The following is a 19,345-nucleotide window of genomic DNA, read 5'->3' as shown; positions in this document are numbered from 1 at the left end:
GTGGACCCCTGGGCTTTGGGAGCCATTTCGTTGAGATGCCAGATGTGTGGCAACAGTAGTTGCCATGGAAAACTACCACCAAAGCAACAAAGGAAGAGTCGCTCCCCAAAACAGGAGGAGTCACTCGTTACACAAGCGTTTGCCGTGACGCGAAAAGCACAACCCTTGGGGTGAGAATCGCATTCCCGCTCCACTCCCCAACTCCCACCCCTGTACAAGTTCTTGGGCTTGTCTGCGTTTAAGTTCATCAAACGGAGGCGCTGGTGTGTGCCCTGGTCCCCAGGAATGGATCTTTTGACAACACTGGAGATGGGGGACCGGGGGGGTAGAGGACCCACGAAGGAAGCACGAGTGGTCCTGCTCCCTGTGGGGGTCCTCCAGAGATGATGGGGACGTGCCTGCAGTCAGCACTGGACTCCTCTGAGTGACAGATGTGACGCGCTCAAGGTCACACGTGGACGGGTTAACAGTAGCAAGAGCCATGGCTGCTGCCAATCAGACTAACATTCTCCCCCTCTGGGCCTCCCTCCAACCAGAGAGTGGACCAGCTAACATCTCACATTCCTTCACACCCAATTCTGTGGTCCACAATCCTCTAATCTATTAGGTAACCAACCAGCCAACATTTACTGAGAACCTTGTGCTGTGTGTGAAGTCGCTTCAGTCGTGTCCAACTCTTTGTGACCCCATGGACTGAAGTCTGCCAGGCTCCTGTGTCCATGGGATTCTCCAGGCAAGAATACTGGAGTGGGTGGGGGGCCATTTCCTCCTCCAGGGGACTGTCTGGACTCAGGAATCCAACTCCCTCTTATATCTCCCGCACTGGCAGGCGGGTCCTTTACCAATTAGTTGTGAAATACTGAACTAAGACGTCAAAACCCAAAGTACGGACCTTCAATCTTACGTGATTTTTTTTAAAAAAAGTGAAGCTATGGTCAAATACATTTGGAAATCATAAGGTTAAACAATTCTCCCAGGAGTCCCTTCTTGACTTTCTAAAGCACTCCAGTCTCTAAGAGGGAGACACAGCAGTGGTGCCTTCCGTGAGCCTGCCCCCAAGGCCCCTGCACCTTCTGCAGACTCAGCCTTCCACACGGCCCCACCCTCACCCAAACAGCCAGGGGCTCTCCAGCCACTGACAAAACAGGATCCAGACTGCTCCAGCGTGCACGATCGACATCTGGTCCCAACTAGGCTTCTCATGTGTGTTCCCAGTATTCCTCTATCTAGGCTTTGAAAATCTCAGCCCTAAGAGTTAACCAGTCACCACACAACACAGGGAAATCATGATCTTTACTCGGGTTCTCCCCCTAATCCTCTGGTATTGAATCCGATACATAAGGCCAACCAAAAATGCCACCTCCTTCAGGCTGCCTTCCTTGATTCCTCGATCTGAAAGTCATCTCTTTTCCTGACACACAGAAATGTATTACTATGGCCTTTCCCACTTTGTTTTGTGCCCCTTGAAGTAAGGGACATGGTATTCATTTCCTATCCTCAGAGCACAGACCACAGTGTGTCCCATGCAGCAGAGGGTCACGATATCCTGACAATGTGTGTATGAGGCCAGGATGGCCAGGTACGGAGTTTGGGGATATGTTAAAGATTAAAAAATAGTAGAATAAGGATTTTTTAAAGATCAATTTGAGTATATATTTACATGAAGAACTCTTAAAAATTCAGTAACAGAAACCCAAATTAAATACAGCAAAGGATCGGAACAGAACTTTCTCCAAAGAAGGTCTACAAATGACCAGGAAGCAAGCACGAGGAAATATCTTCAACATAACCAGTCATACATGCATGCGTTCTTAGTCGCTCCAGTCGTGTCCGACTATGGGCGACCCTATGGACGGCAGCCCGCCAGGCTCCTCATTCCTTGGGGTTCTCCAGGCAAGAATATTGGAGTGGGTTGCCATGCCCTCCTCCAAGGGATCTTCCCGACCCAGGGATCAAACCTGCATCTCGTAGGTCTGCGTGCATTGGCAGGCGGGTTCTTCACCACTAACACCACTTGGGAAGTCCAACTGGCCGTCAGGGAAACACAAAATACAACCACAGTGAGACACCAGCTCACAGCCACCAGGAGGGCTGGGCGAAAAGGAGAGAGGACCAGTGGCGGTGAGGATGTGGACGGACCCTCCTGTCTTCCTGACGTGAATGTAAAACGGTACAGGTGCTAGGGAAAACCACAGGTAGCAGCTCCTCAAATGGTTAACCACAGAGCCAGCAACCACCCTCCAAGGTAGAGAGATGCGAGAGAAACGAAAACACATAATCACACACAACTTACCCAGGAACGTTCACAGCAGCTTTCCTCTTCACAGCCCCAAGCCCACATACCCAGCGCTGAGCAGATACTGAAAACGTGGTCTACCCACAGGATGGAATGTCGTTACTCAGCTATGAGAAGGAAGGAAGCGCTGATTCACGCTACAACACGGGAGAACCTAGAGAATAGGACGCTCCAACCCGAAAGGCCATGTATCGTCTGGTTCCATTTTACGGAATGTCCAGAACAGGCAAGTGTGTGGAGACAGAAAGTAGTTTAGTTTTAAAATAAATAAATAAAAGAAAGTCGACTGGGGGCGACTGGGGGCTGGGACACGACTGCTAGGGAGGGCAGGGTTTCTCTTGGTAATGATAAGAAAATGTTCCTAAAAAGAAAGAAAAGAAAATGTTCCTAAAAGTGGTGAAGGCCGCAGAGCCCTGTGAATACACTAAAATCCACCGTCTCGTGTGCTTTGAATGGGCGAATGGTATGATAATGTGAATTGTATTTCCCTAAAGCTGTATTTATAAGTAGGTGAAAGAAGATCCCACTGTTACAAGATCCTTGTCTCCACAATTAACTGTTAAATAAGAACAAGCATCCATTAATTGTCCCTGAAATAAAAATAAACCTCTTGTTATTATAGCTATCTCTCTACTATGTCACGGTCAGATAACTTTCTAAATATTTATCAAGTGTAAAAAACAAAAACAAAGCAGAAGAGCTTGAGGTTACACGCAGGCACTCGGGTTCATCAGAATCCTATTAAGCTCCAGCTCAGCTTTTAATCAGACCGTGTTTGAGTGTCTATTACATGCCGAAGGCTGTGCAGAGTGCCCAGAAAAAAACAGATGATGAAATTTTCATACAGACTCTGACCACAAGCAGGGGAGGAAAAGAATACACACCAAAAGGAACTTATCTTGGGGTATAAAAGGCTTTTTTCTTTTGCGCTAATGGGTATGCCAAATCTCACAATGGTTTGGTGATTTGAAAAAGGAGAAATGATCTTTCTTTGTCAAGAACAAACAAGAGAAGGGCATTTGAGCTGTCTGAGGAACCCGGTATTTTAAGTTTCTGAGTTGGCTTAGCTACAACTGTCAATTTAACTCTTTTTTTTTTTTTAAGAGGTTACAATTATAACTAAAGGAGCTAGACTCAAGCTGTTATCTGGCCTGTTAAATAGAAGATAATTTTATCCAGGTATCTGTTACTGAAGAACAATGCCTAATGGATAAAAAAAAGTAGTTCTTGTTTCCAGTCATGATAGTGGTTTTAGTAAATGGATCAAAAGTATTCCTTAATTATTTCTCCAAATTTTGAAGATGAGCAAAGATTCTGGCCCAAGATTTCACAAGAGTCAGCATATACTAATTTCAAATTAAAAAAAAAAAAAAAAAAAAACCCTTCACAGAGAGAAAGAAAAAAGAAAACCACTTAGCTTTATCACGTGCTATATAATGATTCTGGTGAGATATTAGAAGAAAATCCTGCTTTCCAAGTCAGAATGGGGACGAAGGGAAGAGAGATCAAGGGAGAGAGATGAGCCCCAGGAATCCACAGCTTTGAGTCATGTTCCTGCCACAGCTAAAGGCATCTAGGACTCCTGACTTCCTACACTATAATGAAACTGACCCTTGTCCATCATCAGCTGGCATCTCCTGATAAGAGGACTGTTTCTTTCTTTGGGGGACATGACACAATGGTCCATCTTAGACTGGACCCAGTACAGAGCCTAACTGGAGGGTCTTCATAACAGTGCCTGTCTCTTTAACGTTGTGTGCTTAGCTGCTCATTCGACTCTTTGCAACCCCATGGACTGGAGCCCACCAGGCTCCTCTGTCCAGGGGATTCTCCAGGCAAGAATACTGGAGTGGGTTGCCATTTCTTCCTCCAGGGGATCTTCCCAACCCAGAGATCAAACCCGGGTCCCTCCTGTGTTGGCAGGTGAGTTCTTTACCACTGCACCCTCTGGGAGGCCTCCGTCTGTAAGATTCTGTGGTTTCATGAGCTCATCCTGAGGGCCTCCCTTTGGCTCTCATCTCTGCATGCTCCATAACGTGTATCTTCCAAAGGTGGTTGATGGAGAAACACTCAACTGTTACAGGACACACTGGACGCAAGGCGGGGAGGAAAAGCTGCAACTGAGATCCTGCCAGTTCCCCTCACAGCTGAAGGGGATTCAGTTAAAAACCAAGAACCCCTCCTAGTCTCGGCGGTCGAGCTTCGTTTCCTTATTTCAGCGCTACAAGAAAGCTGGTGTTAGTCAACGGAGGCCTGGGAGAAAGGTGGTATGGTCCACAGAATCACAGCCTTGATTGAGTCTGACTCAGACCTTCAGCAAGGAGGAGGCAACTGGGCTGGTTCAGAGAGGTAAACGGACCCCAGGACAACGTGGGGGCAGGCACCAAAATCGAGTCAGCTCCCCATCATGCCTCTTCCTCACCAGCTCTGTGGGCGCACTGAAGACTGTGGCGTAACTCAGGGGAGATTAATCAAAATCACGGCACTGACTGTGGCTTTGTGGAGACCAGTCAGACAGCGCAAGGCTGAAATGACAGTGTCTGCGTTTAAGGAGCCTCCTGCTATAGCTTCTCCTGCTCCCGTATTCCGGCCTGGACAATTCCATGGACAGAGGAGCCTGGCTGCCTACATACAGCCCTTGGGGTGGCAAAGAGTCAGACATGACTGAGCAGCTAACACGTACTGTAACTTCTGAGGATTTTTCGTGAACCACTCTGCCTTGCCCAACAGAGAGTTTTCTGCCACAACTTACATCTTGGCTGAGTCCCACATTTTATGTTCGCCTCTCCTCCTCATCTTTTATCGTGTCGGAACCTAAATCAAAGAAGTATAAAAACCACGGCCCGGTCCCCCAAGCTCGGCAGTGGGCTCCGTCTCCCGTCTGACCACAGCCCACGGCGACCAGCTGATGTCACCCTGCTGGCAGCGGGGCCCCTGATAAAACAAGCGGGCTCCACGTGTCACAACCCATCTCCCACCCCACGGCCCGGCAGGCGGGGCGTCTGCCTTTTCTCTCAAAGAATACGTCTTTGTCTCACGGACCAGCAGCGGGGGAGGAGACAGCGAAGCCACCCGCTCTCCAACGGTTCAACTTGTGGCTATTCTTGACTGCTCTCTGCAACGGAGGGCTGTTGGGCAACACGATGGAACCCGGGTGAGCCAGCGGAGATAAAAGATGTGACGTAGCGTCTGCCCACAGTGCAGAGACTGCATGCGACTCTACAACCCAGGGACGGAGCTTGCGCACCCCACACCCCCCTCCCCGGGGCTGTCCCCCAAAGTGCCTTTCCCACTGTCATTAGAGACGTGCAGCTCTGACCCTGCAGCCCGATCACATGTCTGGAGGCCACAGCTCGGCTAAAGGTCACTCCTGTCCAGTCAGTCAGGATGTGGGCGTGGGGGGAGGTCTCTGCCAGACCCCTGACTGAGCTCGGTTTGAGCTCAGTGAGACTGTTGGAGGGGTGGAGACAACTAAACCCACAACCTGCACGAGCGACTGCTAATAATATAATTACGGGTAACAATACCATTGTAAAACTTGCAGAGTTGAAACACACACTGTTTTCATTAGAATTCCAAGCGCTCCAAATAATCTTGTAGACATGTCTGCAAGATACTTTGTCAGGACCTTCTTACATCTTAAGGGAATGGCGAACCACTTCGGTACATATCCTATTTTAAAATCATTTAAAAATCTGAGCTTTTATTCTGGGTTCTCCTGACTACAGTCCTGTAAGGGAAGAGAAGGAAGCAGAGCTCACATCCTGCAGCCAAGGAAATCAGTGTTTCAAGAATGCGTGGACATGGACTTCCCTGGTGGCCCAGAGGTTAAGACCCTGCACGTCCACTGCAGGAAGCATGGGTTCGACGCACAGTTGGGGAACTAAGATCGTGCACGCTACGCAGTGCCACACGCCACACGGTGCGAGGAGAGGGCAGGAAGAACAGGTACATAATTCAAGTCACAAAGCAAATTAATAGAAAGGCTGAAAGGAGAAACCGGGCTTTTAGATTTCTCAGCTTTCATGATCTTTCTAGCTGTGCAGGATGCTTTACAGGTCAAGGAAAGGAAGTGGGAGGAAGACAACTGAAGGAAGCAGGAAAGAGAGTGGAAGGGGAGGGTGAGGGCAGGAACGGAGGCCTGATGGGCTGAATCGTGCCCCCAAGATTCGTATGTCGCAGTCCTAACACCCCAGTGCTCAGAATCTGACTTACATGGAGACAGGGTCATATGGGAGGGCACCCAGACAACACAACTGATGTCCTTATGAGAGGAGACGAGTACACAGACACACACAGAGGGAAGACCTCGTGAACGCGAAGACAGACGTCTACAAGCCAAGAGAAGAGGCCTCGCGGGAAACCGACCTCGCAGACACTCGGATCTCAAAGTCCGGCCTCCAAAACTGAGACAGCAGCTGTCTTCTGTGTAAGCCCCGTGTCCGGGGTACCCTGATCCAGAAGCCCAAGCTAACTGAGGAAAGGAGTAACTGAGGAAAGGAGGGCAGGAGGAGGGAAGACAAGAAGGAAGCAGGGAAGAGGAGGGCAGGGCTGAGACCTGGCTCTGATGCAAAGACAGAACAGCTCTGGGACAGAACCGCTTCCAACACTTGGTCTATCCCAACCGACCTAACCTAGTGGGACCGGTCAAGATGCGAGCGAGCAGTGTAACTCCTTGAGGCCACTTCCAGATTAGAGCCTGTCCGAGAGGGGAGGGGCCAGGTGACTGCGCAGAAAGCAAGAGGACTTGCTGGCTCGTGACCTGGAAAAGTGCAGACACAGCCTGAGCTGTGTCTCAGCAAGAATATTCGCAAAGGGAAGACCAAGGCTCTCTCTGAAAAGCACAAGTATAGGGGAGGGTCCCAGAGATGCTGCCGGGGGGCGCGCCCCCCGCCGCACCGGGGGCTCACTCCGACTGTTGGCGCACCAGGGGTAGACAGTGTAGACAGCTTCCAATGGTTTCAAACATCTGTCATTCTTCAGAGGCAAGAGGAGAAGGGGCAAAAAGAAAGTCCCACAGAAAGGACAACAATTCTGTAATTCCCAAATATCCATTCTAAATACACCCTTGGACACTTTAATAAGGTGAAGAGAAATAAAAACCTGATATCAAAAAGCACTAACTGGGATTTCCCTGGTGGTACCGTAGATGAGAATCTGCCTGCCAATCCAGCGGACACGGGCTCAACCCCTGGTCCAGGAAGACCTCACACGCGGCAAGGCAACTAAGCCCACGCACCCCAACTACTGAGCCCATGTGTCCCAGAGCCTGAGCTCAGCAGCAAGCCACGAGAAGCCCAAGCACCACAACAGAGGCTCACCCCCACGCGCTGCAACTAGGGAAAGCCCGTGTCCAGCAACAGAGACCCATCGCAGCAATGCCCGCCCCCCAAATAAAGAAGCACTAATTGAAAATAGTGTTAGTCGCTCAGTCACATCCAACTCTTTGTGACCCATGGACTGTAGCCCAACAGGCTCCTCTGTCCAAGGAGTTCTCCAGGCAAGAATACTGGAGCAGGTAGCCATTCCCTTCTCCAGGAGACCATCCCGACCCAGGACCTCCTGCCACTGCATGCATTCTTTTACTGTCTGAGCCACCAGGGAAGCCCTGAAAATATTTTAAAGTAAATTTTTTAAAACTGCTATATTTGCATTCCTATGTTGCTGTTCATTTACCTAGCAGGTTCTACATCATTTAAAATAACTGTGTGGCTACACTGTAAAGCAATTATACTCCAGATAAATAAATCAATCAAAAAAAATTTAAAACTTTTATCTCCAAAGATCAATACTCTTCCAAATCAGTTTGCAATCTACTCGATTATATGAAAACTTGAAGGTTCCTCTCCCACTTAATTTGCATGAGAATTGATGGCCTATTTAAAAATAAGTATAAACGGAGTGCAACCTTTCAAAAGGTGTGATCTTGGGACTTCCCCGGTGGTCCAGTGGCTAAGACTCCACGCTCCAAATGAAGGGGGCCGGGGTTCGATCCCTGGTCGGGGAACTGGATCCCACGTGAGACAATAAGAGTTCACATGCTGCAACTGAAGACCCCGCGTGACAGCAAAGATCGAGGTTCCCGCGCGCCGAGGCCAAGGACCTGGTGTGCCCAAAGAAATAAACAAACACTTAAGAAATAAATAAGCAAACAGGTGTGATCTCGGCCAAGTCTCTCCACCTCTCTCGCACCTCTGTCCTCAGCTACCTTGAGAGATGTTAGTGAGCATCAGTGGAAATTTGCAGGAAGTTTCCAGCCCAGGACAGCCACCTGTTCCATTTCATCCTTTGCTACGACTCCCACAGAGAGGATGAAAGGGGACTTCTCCAGTGTCACTCCCGCTCTGTTGGCCAGAGGTCAGCGGGTGAGCCATGTCCAGCCAACTAAATGGCAGATCAGTGCCCCAGAAGATGGGTCAGGGAGGGGCCCCAGCTGACCACCGGGAGGCGGCGGGCCATCTCGGGGCAGCTACCTGACTGCCTGGACTGCCGCCACGTGTGTTAAAAAGACATGAACCCACACAGCAGCCCTGGCCTGTCTCAAGGATCACCCGGCAAAGTTGGCACAGCGCCCAGAGCTCCAGTGCCCCTCCGAGCCCCAGGCACACTCTCCACACCTTCGCTGGCTCTGGACACCTTCTCCGCTCCCCCAGAATGCGCTCAGAATTCCTCGTGACCAGCGCAGCCACCTCCACTTTCCAAGCCCAACCCCAACGTGGCCTGCTGCCCCAGAAGCATCTCTTGTAAGATGGCCCGGTGGAAGCTCCCAAACTACAGATATTTTGATGAACACCATCGTGTTTGCTATAGTCTCTCGAGAGGCAAACAGGTACCCTCTCGTTTCCAGAAATATATATATTCTAGTCCAGACCTGAAGGAAGACGACGAGGCTCCCAGGAACCAGTGCAGAATTCACAGGCGAACTGGCGTACGCACTCCTGAAGGCCAGGCTGGGCCCGCCTACCCCAACACGGGATCTCACGCCAGCTCCGAACCCCCGCCACCGCGGAAGCCTGCAAGTTGCTGGAGTGTGGCAGACACCCCAAGTCCAGCATCTCAGAAAGCCCTTCTGCTGTCCACACAGAGGCGGCAATCCACCGGCTTCCTTATCGTTGCTCCACAGGCTGGGTTCAGAAGCCAGAGTGAATTTTCCAAGGATTAAAACAGGACACAGAGTTCAAAGACTCCACGATGCCGAGGGTGAGCGCAGCACGGGGATCTCAGGCACCCACGTGATCTAAGCGCCCAATCCCCGTGAAGACCGGTAAAATAAGCAATTTAAAGGAAGATCTTTGTCAGCATTCTCACTCAAAGATCTAAGTGCCCAAGGGCATAATTCTATTTTCTCCAATTCTTTGTGTCAAAATAATTTTAAAGCTACTGGAACTTTAATGAAAAGTGAATATCCCGTTCCCTTTACCTTGATTCATTTTGTCTGTCTACACATATCCAGTTTTTTTTTTAAACTATAATTGCTATAATTTGCAAGGTAACTTGCAGACATCATACTGCAAGCACTTCAACTTTCTTCTCAGAGTGAGAAGAGTCTCCTTCACAGACACAGAACCATCATCACACCCAAGAAAGCTAAAGGTGACCTAACGTCGTTATCTAATATCCAGTCCAGATTCAAAGTTCCCCAACTGGACTGTCTCAGAAAAGCAGGGGGATGAAGTAGACAGAATCCAGGATCCAATCAAGAATCAAGACCTTGGGTGACAGAGCTGCCGAGTCTCTAGTTTCCCAGCAACTTTTTCTGTTGTTCTTCCTCTTCTGTTGTTTTTTTTTTTTTTTTAATGATATCTTTAAATGAGTGAGTGCGCAGTCGTGGCTGTCCTTGCGATCCCATGGACTGTCTCCCTCCAGGCTCTCTGTCCATGGGGTTTCCCAGGCGACAATACTGGAGCAGGTTGCCATTTCCTCCTCCGGGGGGTCCAGGCCAATGAACTGCCCTGCAGTTTCTGGTGGTCTGATGATTTCCCCATGATTCGATTCAAGGTGAACATTTTCGGCAGGGAAACGAGAGGAGGTGTGCCCAGCATGCGGCCTCACATGGAAGGCACCTGATGCCTCGGCGTCCCACCTCGGGTGACAGTAAGCTCCACCGCTTGGTTAGGACGCTCACAGAATTTCTCTACCCTAAAAAAAAGTAACCTTTCAGAGTAACATGGGCGTGAGAATCCCGTCGGGTTTCCCAGGCAGTTCAGTGGTCAAGAACCTGCCTGCCGATGCAGGAGACACACAGGTGATGTGGGTTTGATCCCTGGCTTGGGAAGATCCCCTGGAAAAGGAAACGGCAACCCACTCCAGTATTCTTGCCTGGAGAATCCCATGGACAGAGGAGTCTGGCGGGTTATAGTCCATGGGGTCACAAAGAGTCAGACACGACTGAAGCACCTCAACACATGCTGTCATGCTCAATCTCCCTTCAGTTCAGTTCAGTCGCTCAGTCGTGTCCGACTCTGCAACCCCATGAACCGCAGCACGCCAGGCCTCCCTGTCCATCACCAGCTCCCGGAGTCTACCCAAACTCATGTCCATCGAGTCAGTGATGTCATCCATCCATCTCACCCTCTGTCATCTCCTTTTCCTCCCGCCTTCAATCTTTCCCAGCATCAGGGTCTTTTCCAATGAGTCGGTCCTTTGCATCAGGTGGCCAAAGTATTGGAGTTTCAAGCTTCAACATCAGTCCTTCCAGTGAACATTCAGGACTGATTTCCTTTAGGATGGACTGGTTGGATCTCCTTGCAGTCCAAGGGACTCTCCAACACAACATCTCACCCTCTGCTGCCCCATTCTCTTGCCTTCAACCTTTCAAGCATCTCTTTCCAGTGAGTTGGCTCTTCCCATCAGGTGGCCCAAGTATTGGAGCTTCTAATTGCGAAGTGGTTTAGAATCCAGCCCCTCCTAAAGAAGGTATGGGACTGAGAACTGGCAGAAGAAAAGAAGAAATGTGGTTCTTTCAAAAGAACTTTCGTGCCTGCCATGTTCAGAGCAAGAACTATGCCCCACTAAGGGAAACACAAAGATGTTTGAGATTTGGTCTTTGCCTCAAGGAACAGCAGTTCTCACAGGAGCGATAAGTCACGGAGATAAATAACAGGTAAGGAAGAACTAAAAGCAGAAACAAAAGAGATGCTCTTGACAGGAATGAAATGCGAATCGTGTCTCAATAAAACTGTTTACCCCCCCCCCCCAAATTGCTGAGGACCACAGGGGACTTTTGCTACAAAGTTTCTGTCAACCATCACCATATTAGGAAGTAAAATGGAGGAAGTTTTCAAATAGTAATTTGAAGATAAAAATACACTCATTACAGGTTAAAAAGAAAAACTGAGAAGCTATGGACACTTCATATGAGGAAGACATCAATTCTAGCTCTAATAAACATACTCAGGAGTGGAATTAGAAAAACAGGTAGAATTTCGACACTTGGAAACTATGGAAATGGGCATTCCAGTTGGGGACAGCTGTGGGAATAAAGGCAGAAAGCAGGAATGGTGTCCTGTGTGTGAGAGGTCCATCTAAGTAGAAGAAAGGGCTTGTTTCATCTGTTGGTTAAGAGGTAAGGCTACGGAGATCAGTGGGTCAGATAGTGCAGGGCTCTGAGCACGGGCAGAGTTCAGATCGCATGGCAGACAACTGCGGGAGAGCCGCTGGAAGAGGTGACACAGATAAGGGGGGTCTGATGACACCGCGATGGGCACAACTGAGCCAGGGGACGGGGCAGCCATGCACACGGGGGTGGAGGGCTCCATTGTTCCTACGTGCACAACGGGGCAGAGGAGGCCCGCTCAAGGGACCTTTCACGGGAAGAGCAGAGAACTGGACAGTGTTTTAACTAGTGCCTTCGCCTGATCCTTCCAAAAAAGGCTGCCCTCATCGTGTTCCTGAATCATTCCCCCAACACTCATGCTGATCTGGATTTCTTTATATGTTGAGAAACTAAAAGTGAAAAAGCCAGAGAGCTACGCTGTTTTCTGGCTTATGGATATATGAATGGGAAAAAAAAAAAAGAGTATAACTCCATATGTTAAGTTCCACAGGTTTGGTCTGACAAAGTCTAATTCATCTTCTACATCCACATTTCTGTTATGTCAGTGGATACTTTTAATATTCCTGTAAGGTGATTTTTAATTGTTGGAGGAAAAAAACCAGTATGCCAAATTTTCTTGAAGTAAAATAATACTGATGTCCATCCTTTTAGTGGCAGGGACTATGCTAATGGAGTCCAATTATCCACGATTAATCAACATTTATTCAGTAGTTATTTGTGGGTATCACCTGATTTATGAAGAACAAACATCAAACACCTCAAATAATGATCCATATTTATAAAAGAAAAATTTGGAACAGGGGTTTAAAACAAACTCAAATGAAATGTAAGTTCTATGTTAAAATAGACCAATCTTATTATAACATGCCATCATTCATTAAATTGATGTCAAGCTAATACACAATTATGTTGTGTTTTTTTTCACAGTACACAGTATATTTTGGAGTCCTTTTACAGATAAATTTATTTCAATAATTACCGTTTGCATAAGCTATTATTATAAGATGTTTGTATGTCCCAACCAAAAACTAAGAGGCTATTGAAACTGAAGTCTGAAAGTGGACTGACCAGCTTGAGATGGCATTGGAACACACTTGGTGGAGATTTACTGGTGAGGCACACAGCTAATTTAATACATAGAGAAGAGTAATATTCATATTAAGAATAACGCAGCAAAACCAATGTTCTTGCCTGGAGAATCCCAGGGACGGCGGAACCTGGTGGGCTGCTATCTATGGGGTCGCACAGAGTCAGACACGACTGAAGCAACTTAGCAGCAGCAGCAAAACCAAAGGCTACGGGGATCTGTGAGTTGCTTTTTGCAGGGACTATTGCACATTCGTCCTCGAGATTTTCATATTAACTAGGAATCTTTCAGATTTCCCTATAAAATCTTATATCCAACCAAGGAGAACTTCTTGTATCACCAAGTTCCAAGAGACTGTTAGATCATAATCTAAAGCGCCATAAAAGTTAATCTGAGAACAAATATATTCCACCAGCATGGAGAATTGACTGTGCTCCCCAAACCTGAAAGGCCCACATGCTGCTGAGTGTGAAAGGGGCAGGGGGGCTCCCCTCAATGAGACAGCTTCAAATGTGTGTGTGTGGCGGGGGTGTACGGACATTTTCCCCTGCTTCTCATTCCCTCTCCACCCCCACCTCTCCTTTCAAGTTCAGTTATCGGGTGAGCGAATTTTATCAATGAGAGGTCGAGAAGGGCTGACTCCCTCGGGCATGTTTGCTCAAGATATGAAGGTCAAACAACCATGGTGATCATAAAAGTTGTGGTCTTTGGGGGCGGACCTTCAGGTCGCTCCTCACCTCCAAGCGACTCATTATGAAGCAAAAAAAAAAAGGAAAGAAAATGGTGCGGATCAAAGACCAGGCTGTCATTAAGTAAAAATGAAGGGGGATGAAAGGCCTGCCCTGCACTTCAAAGGGGAAGCTGAGCTCAGGTGCACAAACAGCGGGAGGCCATAGGCGGGACAGGCCCCAGGGCAGGAGGTGGCCTCCCGAGGGCCAGGTACCTGGGAGCGGGTTATGCAAAGCAGAAATGTGACAAAGGACACAGATTCAAACGTTTTCTTGCTGCAGGGACGGGGGCGGGGGGGGGAAGGAACCCCCAGATTACCGGGTGGAGGTGGTGTGCGTCAGATCCGCACGCCCACAGATGAAACCTGGTCGGTATAATGAGGTTCAAGGACGGTGGAAGAAGCGAGTTGTCTAAAGCCGTTGTACAATTATATTTGAACAGTCCTTCCTTATGCCCTGAGGTGTGTCCTGAAATAAACCTTCGTTCTGAGAGACCTTGGCCATAGCAGGAAGAAGTCTGGCTTCCCAGGACTTGAATGCTGGACCCTTAATGAGCGGAGGCCAAAGGGCCCCCCACCCTCCCCAGACTTGCTAGAGACCCTTGGGCAGGAGCAGAGAAAAAGCAGGGTCACCCGGTCCATTTCTGAACCCACGACAGTGCCCTCAGCTCACCCCATCCGCTCCCTCTACGACGTCTGGCACCTGGACAGACAGACAGATGATGCTGTGGACAAGAAAGGAAGGGCTTATACTCTCAGGGGCCCTTAAGTCACTTAAGCCTAATCTCCTTCCTCAGACGGACTCCGGGCAGTGACTACTAATATTAAAAGAGGTGACTGTGAAATCGCCCCCCAACACATACACTCCCTTTAACACAGGAACAACCTTATCTGTACAGCTGTGGCCACATGGCAGACTCTTTGGGGAATTTACAAGTTTCCCCTAGAATGTACTGTCAGTGGTGGACACGCATGCGGGCTAATGCCCTGAAAGCAGAGGAGGCTGAGATTAGTCATCAGGAGGATGAGTAACCACTCAGGAGCAAATATTTACTTAGGGGGGCAAGAGGGATTCCAAAAGCTTTATGTATGTGAATTTCATTCCATCTTTCTAATTTTCTACAGAGTAGGTACTATACTATTAATCTCATCTTTCAGAAGAGGAAAATGGAAGCAAAAAGTGGCTTGGCAACTTGACCTAGGTCACAGGACTCTGGAGAGGCTTAATGGAGACGAGTGTGCACCATCTGGGTTTTGAATGATGAGCAGGAGTTCACCAGTGGGCACAGGCCGCTGGGAAACAGAACGGTGCCACTGAGCCTCTGGAGCACAAGAGACCCCGTGAAAGCACAGGAGGTGACAAGGCGGAGAAAAGAAAGCCCACGGATGGTGGTGCTGGGGGGCAGCCTCTCCAAAGCCCCCTAAAATCAATCATCATGAGTAAAAAACTTGGGTTGGCTTCACAGGCAGCTGCCCATCAGGCCCGTGAGCCCTCCCTCTGCCCGCTTCCAATCAGACTGGCCCCACGGGAACAGCCCTGCATGCAGGCAGGTCCTGGAGCGGCCTCTTCCACTGGCTACGCTCAAGAATGGAGGGTGGACTTCACCCCACGGGCCAAGAGTGGCCAGGCTTGAGCCAGAAAGCAGCACCTGCATGCCGACACGTGGCCGTGTGCACACCTGCCCTGGCTGACCTGGCATTCCACCCCCTCCTCTCCTTTCCCCCAGGCTGCAGACACCGGACCCGACATGCACACCGTTCATTCTCTGTGAGGATCGTCTTAACTTGCAGCATGCACGACGCCAATTTGCTTCTTCTAAGATAGCTAGTAGTGATTTAAGGAAAGCACTGCAGTCGACTGTCAGCTCCGCGAGAAGAGCTGGGTCACATTCAGCACGGAAGGTCCCTGGAGCGCCGGACACCCACCCGATGGACTACGATGGGTCCCGGCGAGGCTCAGATTCCAGCTAACGGTACTTTGCACAATGTTTTCATGTGAGCAAATGCCCACCCACAGAACTTTGCTAAGAATCAAATGGAGTAACAGTAACGAACAACGTTCTCAACTCCAAACCTCCAAGTCTTACAAGAGCTTTGTTGAGATATAATTCGTACACCATAAAAGTCACGCCCATTTAACGCTGCCCGATTCTATGCATTTTAGCGTATTCACAGGGTTGTACAACCATCCACCCACAATCTGAGAGGGGAAATAGTTCATCCACCCCTTCTCCACCAAAAAAAAATAATAATAAACTTACAGCCCTTAGCAGTCAGTCCCCATGCTGTCCCCCACCCTCCAGCCTCTGGCAACGACTCACCTCCTTCCTATCTCCAGAGACTGGCCTATTTGGGACATATTTCTTAGAACTGAAGTCACATACGAAGACTTCTTTCCCTTTCACTCAGCATAACGTTTCCAAGGTTCATCCATGTTGTAATATATGTCAATACATTCATTTCTACTGCCAAATAATATTTCATCGTACGGGATATGCCACATTCTAGTTACCCATTCATCAGGGGATGGGCACTTGGCCTGAGTCTGCTTTTCGGTTAAGATAATGCAGCTATGGGTGTAAAACCTGCGGACAGATTTTCGTGAGGCCATGTTTTCAATTCTCTTGGCTGTATACCTCAGAACTGAATTGCTGGGTCAAATGGCAACTCTGTAATATTTTAGGGAACTGCCAAACTGTTTTCTAAAGAGTTTGCACCATTTAAAATTCCTACCAGTGACACAGGAGTATTTCATCTCCCCCAGATCCTCAACAACACTTGATATTTTCCACTCTGTTTGATGTTAGTGGGTATGAAGCTGTATCTCACTGTAGTTTCCACTTGCGGGTTTCTAATGACTTACGGTGTTGAGCATCTTCTCCTGTGCCTACTGGCCATCTGTGTATCTTTGGAGAAGTATCCTGTTCACATCCTCTATTCATTTTTTTTTTTAATACAGCAAATTCCCATTGGCTATTTACTTTATGGTAATGTAAGTTTCCATGTTACTCTCTCCATACATCTCACCCTCTCCTCCCCTCTCCCCAAATCCTCTATTCATTTTTTAACTGGGTTACCAGTCTGTGAATTGTTGAGGTGTAAGAGTTTTTTTCTACATTCTACACTCAAGTCCCCTACCAGATATTAAAAGTGTCCTTCGATTCTGTGGTCCTCCTGTCTTTTTATTCAAATCTATTTTTACACTTATCCTTCAGGCACAGGAACAAAAGCCTGACTCTTCCTCTTAGCTCTTTCATAAGGTATGCAACTTTTATTACAAATACTCTCTTACAAGCCACTATCTTTCCCTCTTGCTTTTTGATAAGCTAGCCCATGTACAACAAGGCCCCAGCCATTGCTAAATACCCACCAGATACACCCAGGGAACAAACTCCTAAATAATAAATAACAGTGATATTCACCATAGACATTCTGGCATTTCAGAAATTCAAGCCATCTCCCAGAGCCTTATTTTAATGGTTTTACAAAACAAAGAAACCCAATGTCACACTATTAATAGATTTAAGAACCTACATGTGTTTTGCCAACCTATTTTCTTTAAAACCACGCTGACAACAGTCATTAAAACTGAGCCCATGCTAGTATGCTTCTAAATTGTTTCAGCCTTGACACAAGGTCAATGGGAATTAAGACTAATGAAGGAATAAAGCAATACTGAAACATTTTCATTTGGGGTCTACTAGACCATATTAACTTCCAGCAAATTAAATGGATGAGTGGTTTGCAACCACTGGCATTTGTATTCCACTGTTAGTTCTCCATGCCTCTTGTTCTCTCTGTGCCATTAACCTTGCGGGTCTAGCTCTTTGTCAATCTCACTTCAACCATGCTTTCCAGGGATTTCAGAATCAGTAATTCCACAGCATACGGTGGCACAGACCCAGTCAAGTTGGAGAGACAGATGTGAGCTTGTGTAATTGAGATGTTCCCATCTGCTGCCTTGAGAGCCAAGGCCTGAGGGACATGCCTTTTCTTTCTTACACTCCAGGATGTGCAGGCTTCGATGACTCATTTAACTTAAACGATTGATATTTCAGCAAATAACTTTAATGGTTGATGTGTCAACCTTCCCTGGACATCGACTGGACGGATGGTCACTAAAGATTCTCACATTAAACCTATCCTGACTCCCAAAGGTGCTCAAACTCCAGAGACGGTAATCTGAGATGGAGAAAGGGAAGCCACCTCTTCCACATCCAAATCCTTGCGCCCACATTCACCCCCATATTAGCGGGGTACTTCACTGAGACCATGGATCATTAACTGGGACACTGTCAAGGCACTGGAAGGAATAAGAGGAAGGGTCTGGGAAGCTGAAGCAGTAAGGGATTTTTAGTCAAAAGTTAAAAATAGGTGCTGTGTAAAGAGGAATTATACTTTCACAGGGCTTTCTGTCCAAGTTGCTGATCCTGAATATTTACCAGATGAAAGTGATTTCAAGTGACAAACGTATTCCTGAAGACTTGGAAGTAAACTGGCCTTTGATTAGTCTGATCATGAGCTACCAAGCTCCTACATAAACCAGAGGAGCTTCTCAATTTATTTTCACGGACCCCTGGAAACCGCCCTTACTGCCTCCTATTCCGGTACTCCTACCTTCCACTGTGGTACAAGGTTTTTCCAAGTGTGGTCCTGGACCACCTATCCCAGAATCACCTGAAATGTTTGTTTAACACAAAGCCCTAACCCAGTCCCAATGAAAGGACCGAGCATCTCCAGGCTCAAGCGTCTGGTGAGGAAATGCCCAGAGAGCAAGACTCAGGCCCATCCCGGTTCCTCCAGCCAACAATCACAGGTCCAGCATTTAAAACCACCTTCAGGAGACCCTGTTTTCAAACTGCGATGTACTTTTAACAGTTGACCTTTTCAGCAGTCAGAAGCTTAGGGAGGGGACCCTCACCGGTGCCTCGCTTTTTCCGTGAGGAGCATGGGTACACCATTTGCAGACTATGTCCCCTGTGGATGCATTTACTGACAGCCTTCCAATGGGACCGAGAGACGTTCCAAAACAGCTCTGCTGATGGGAGTCCATGGCTACCGAGTCACAAACCCCTCCAAGATGAGAGAACTGAGAGGGGCAGGGAAGAGAGCTAAGAGACACTCTGCAGACACTGATCTCAGCTAGCTGAGTAAGTTCTCCAGGCTGGCTCCCCAGGATGAAATGGAGGCCACAGGGCCTTGGGGATCACCCTCGGGCCAGCTGTGGACGCAGCTGAGAACAGCCCCGGGGGGAAACTGGTGTCAGAGGAGGGAGGTCAAAAGCCCTTTGCCGGGATCCGCCTTTTAAGGCATCTCATTTCAGTCTTGCAATATTCATACATTAAGAAACAAAACAGTAAGATAATTTATAAAGAATCAGATGCTGCCTTCTAAAGGTTTCTCTCTCCAAAAATTCCACAGTTGCCAGAGGCTTTTTCTTTTGCCCCAGACTGCTTTTCAAAGGCCACCTCAGGACAGAGCGGCAGCTCCTGACCTCTGGCAGCGGAGTTCTCTTACCCTGTAATTAGGCCTCCGAAGCAGTCTATCTGATCTGACCCCCGACAAGAAAACCAGAGGACACCGAGCTGCTTATCTCTTATGGTTGAGGGTGAAAGACATTTGGTTCTGAAGTCTTTGAAACTGCCATGGACCTTCCTCCTCCTATCTATCTATCTACAT

The 19,345-nt window shown here is 48.1% G+C and overlaps 1 protein-coding gene across 3 annotated transcripts in view; it reads right to left on the bottom strand.

Annotated features, from left to right (window-relative positions):
* Positions 1–19,345, bottom strand: part of VGLL4 (vestigial like family member 4) — a 154,339-nt gene that overhangs the window by 37,771 nt on the left and 97,223 nt on the right. The window contains exon 2 of one of the 3 annotated variants that reach the window (XM_040246758.1): positions 8,205–8,399. The exons of the other annotated variants lie outside the window; for them this stretch is intronic. Within the exon in view, the coding sequence (XP_040102692.1) occupies positions 8,205–8,399 (195 nt within the window). The remainder of the gene's footprint in view (positions 1–8,204; positions 8,400–19,345) is intronic. 3 annotated transcript variants of the gene reach the window in all.

The sequence above is a fragment of the Oryx dammah genome, unplaced genomic scaffold (assembly GCF_014754425.2).
Source record: "Oryx dammah isolate SB20612 unplaced genomic scaffold, SCBI_Odam_1.1 HiC_scaffold_9, whole genome shotgun sequence".
Lineage (NCBI taxonomy): Eukaryota > Metazoa > Chordata > Mammalia > Artiodactyla > Bovidae > Oryx > Oryx dammah.
This window is presented reverse-complemented; position numbering and strand designations above follow the sequence as displayed.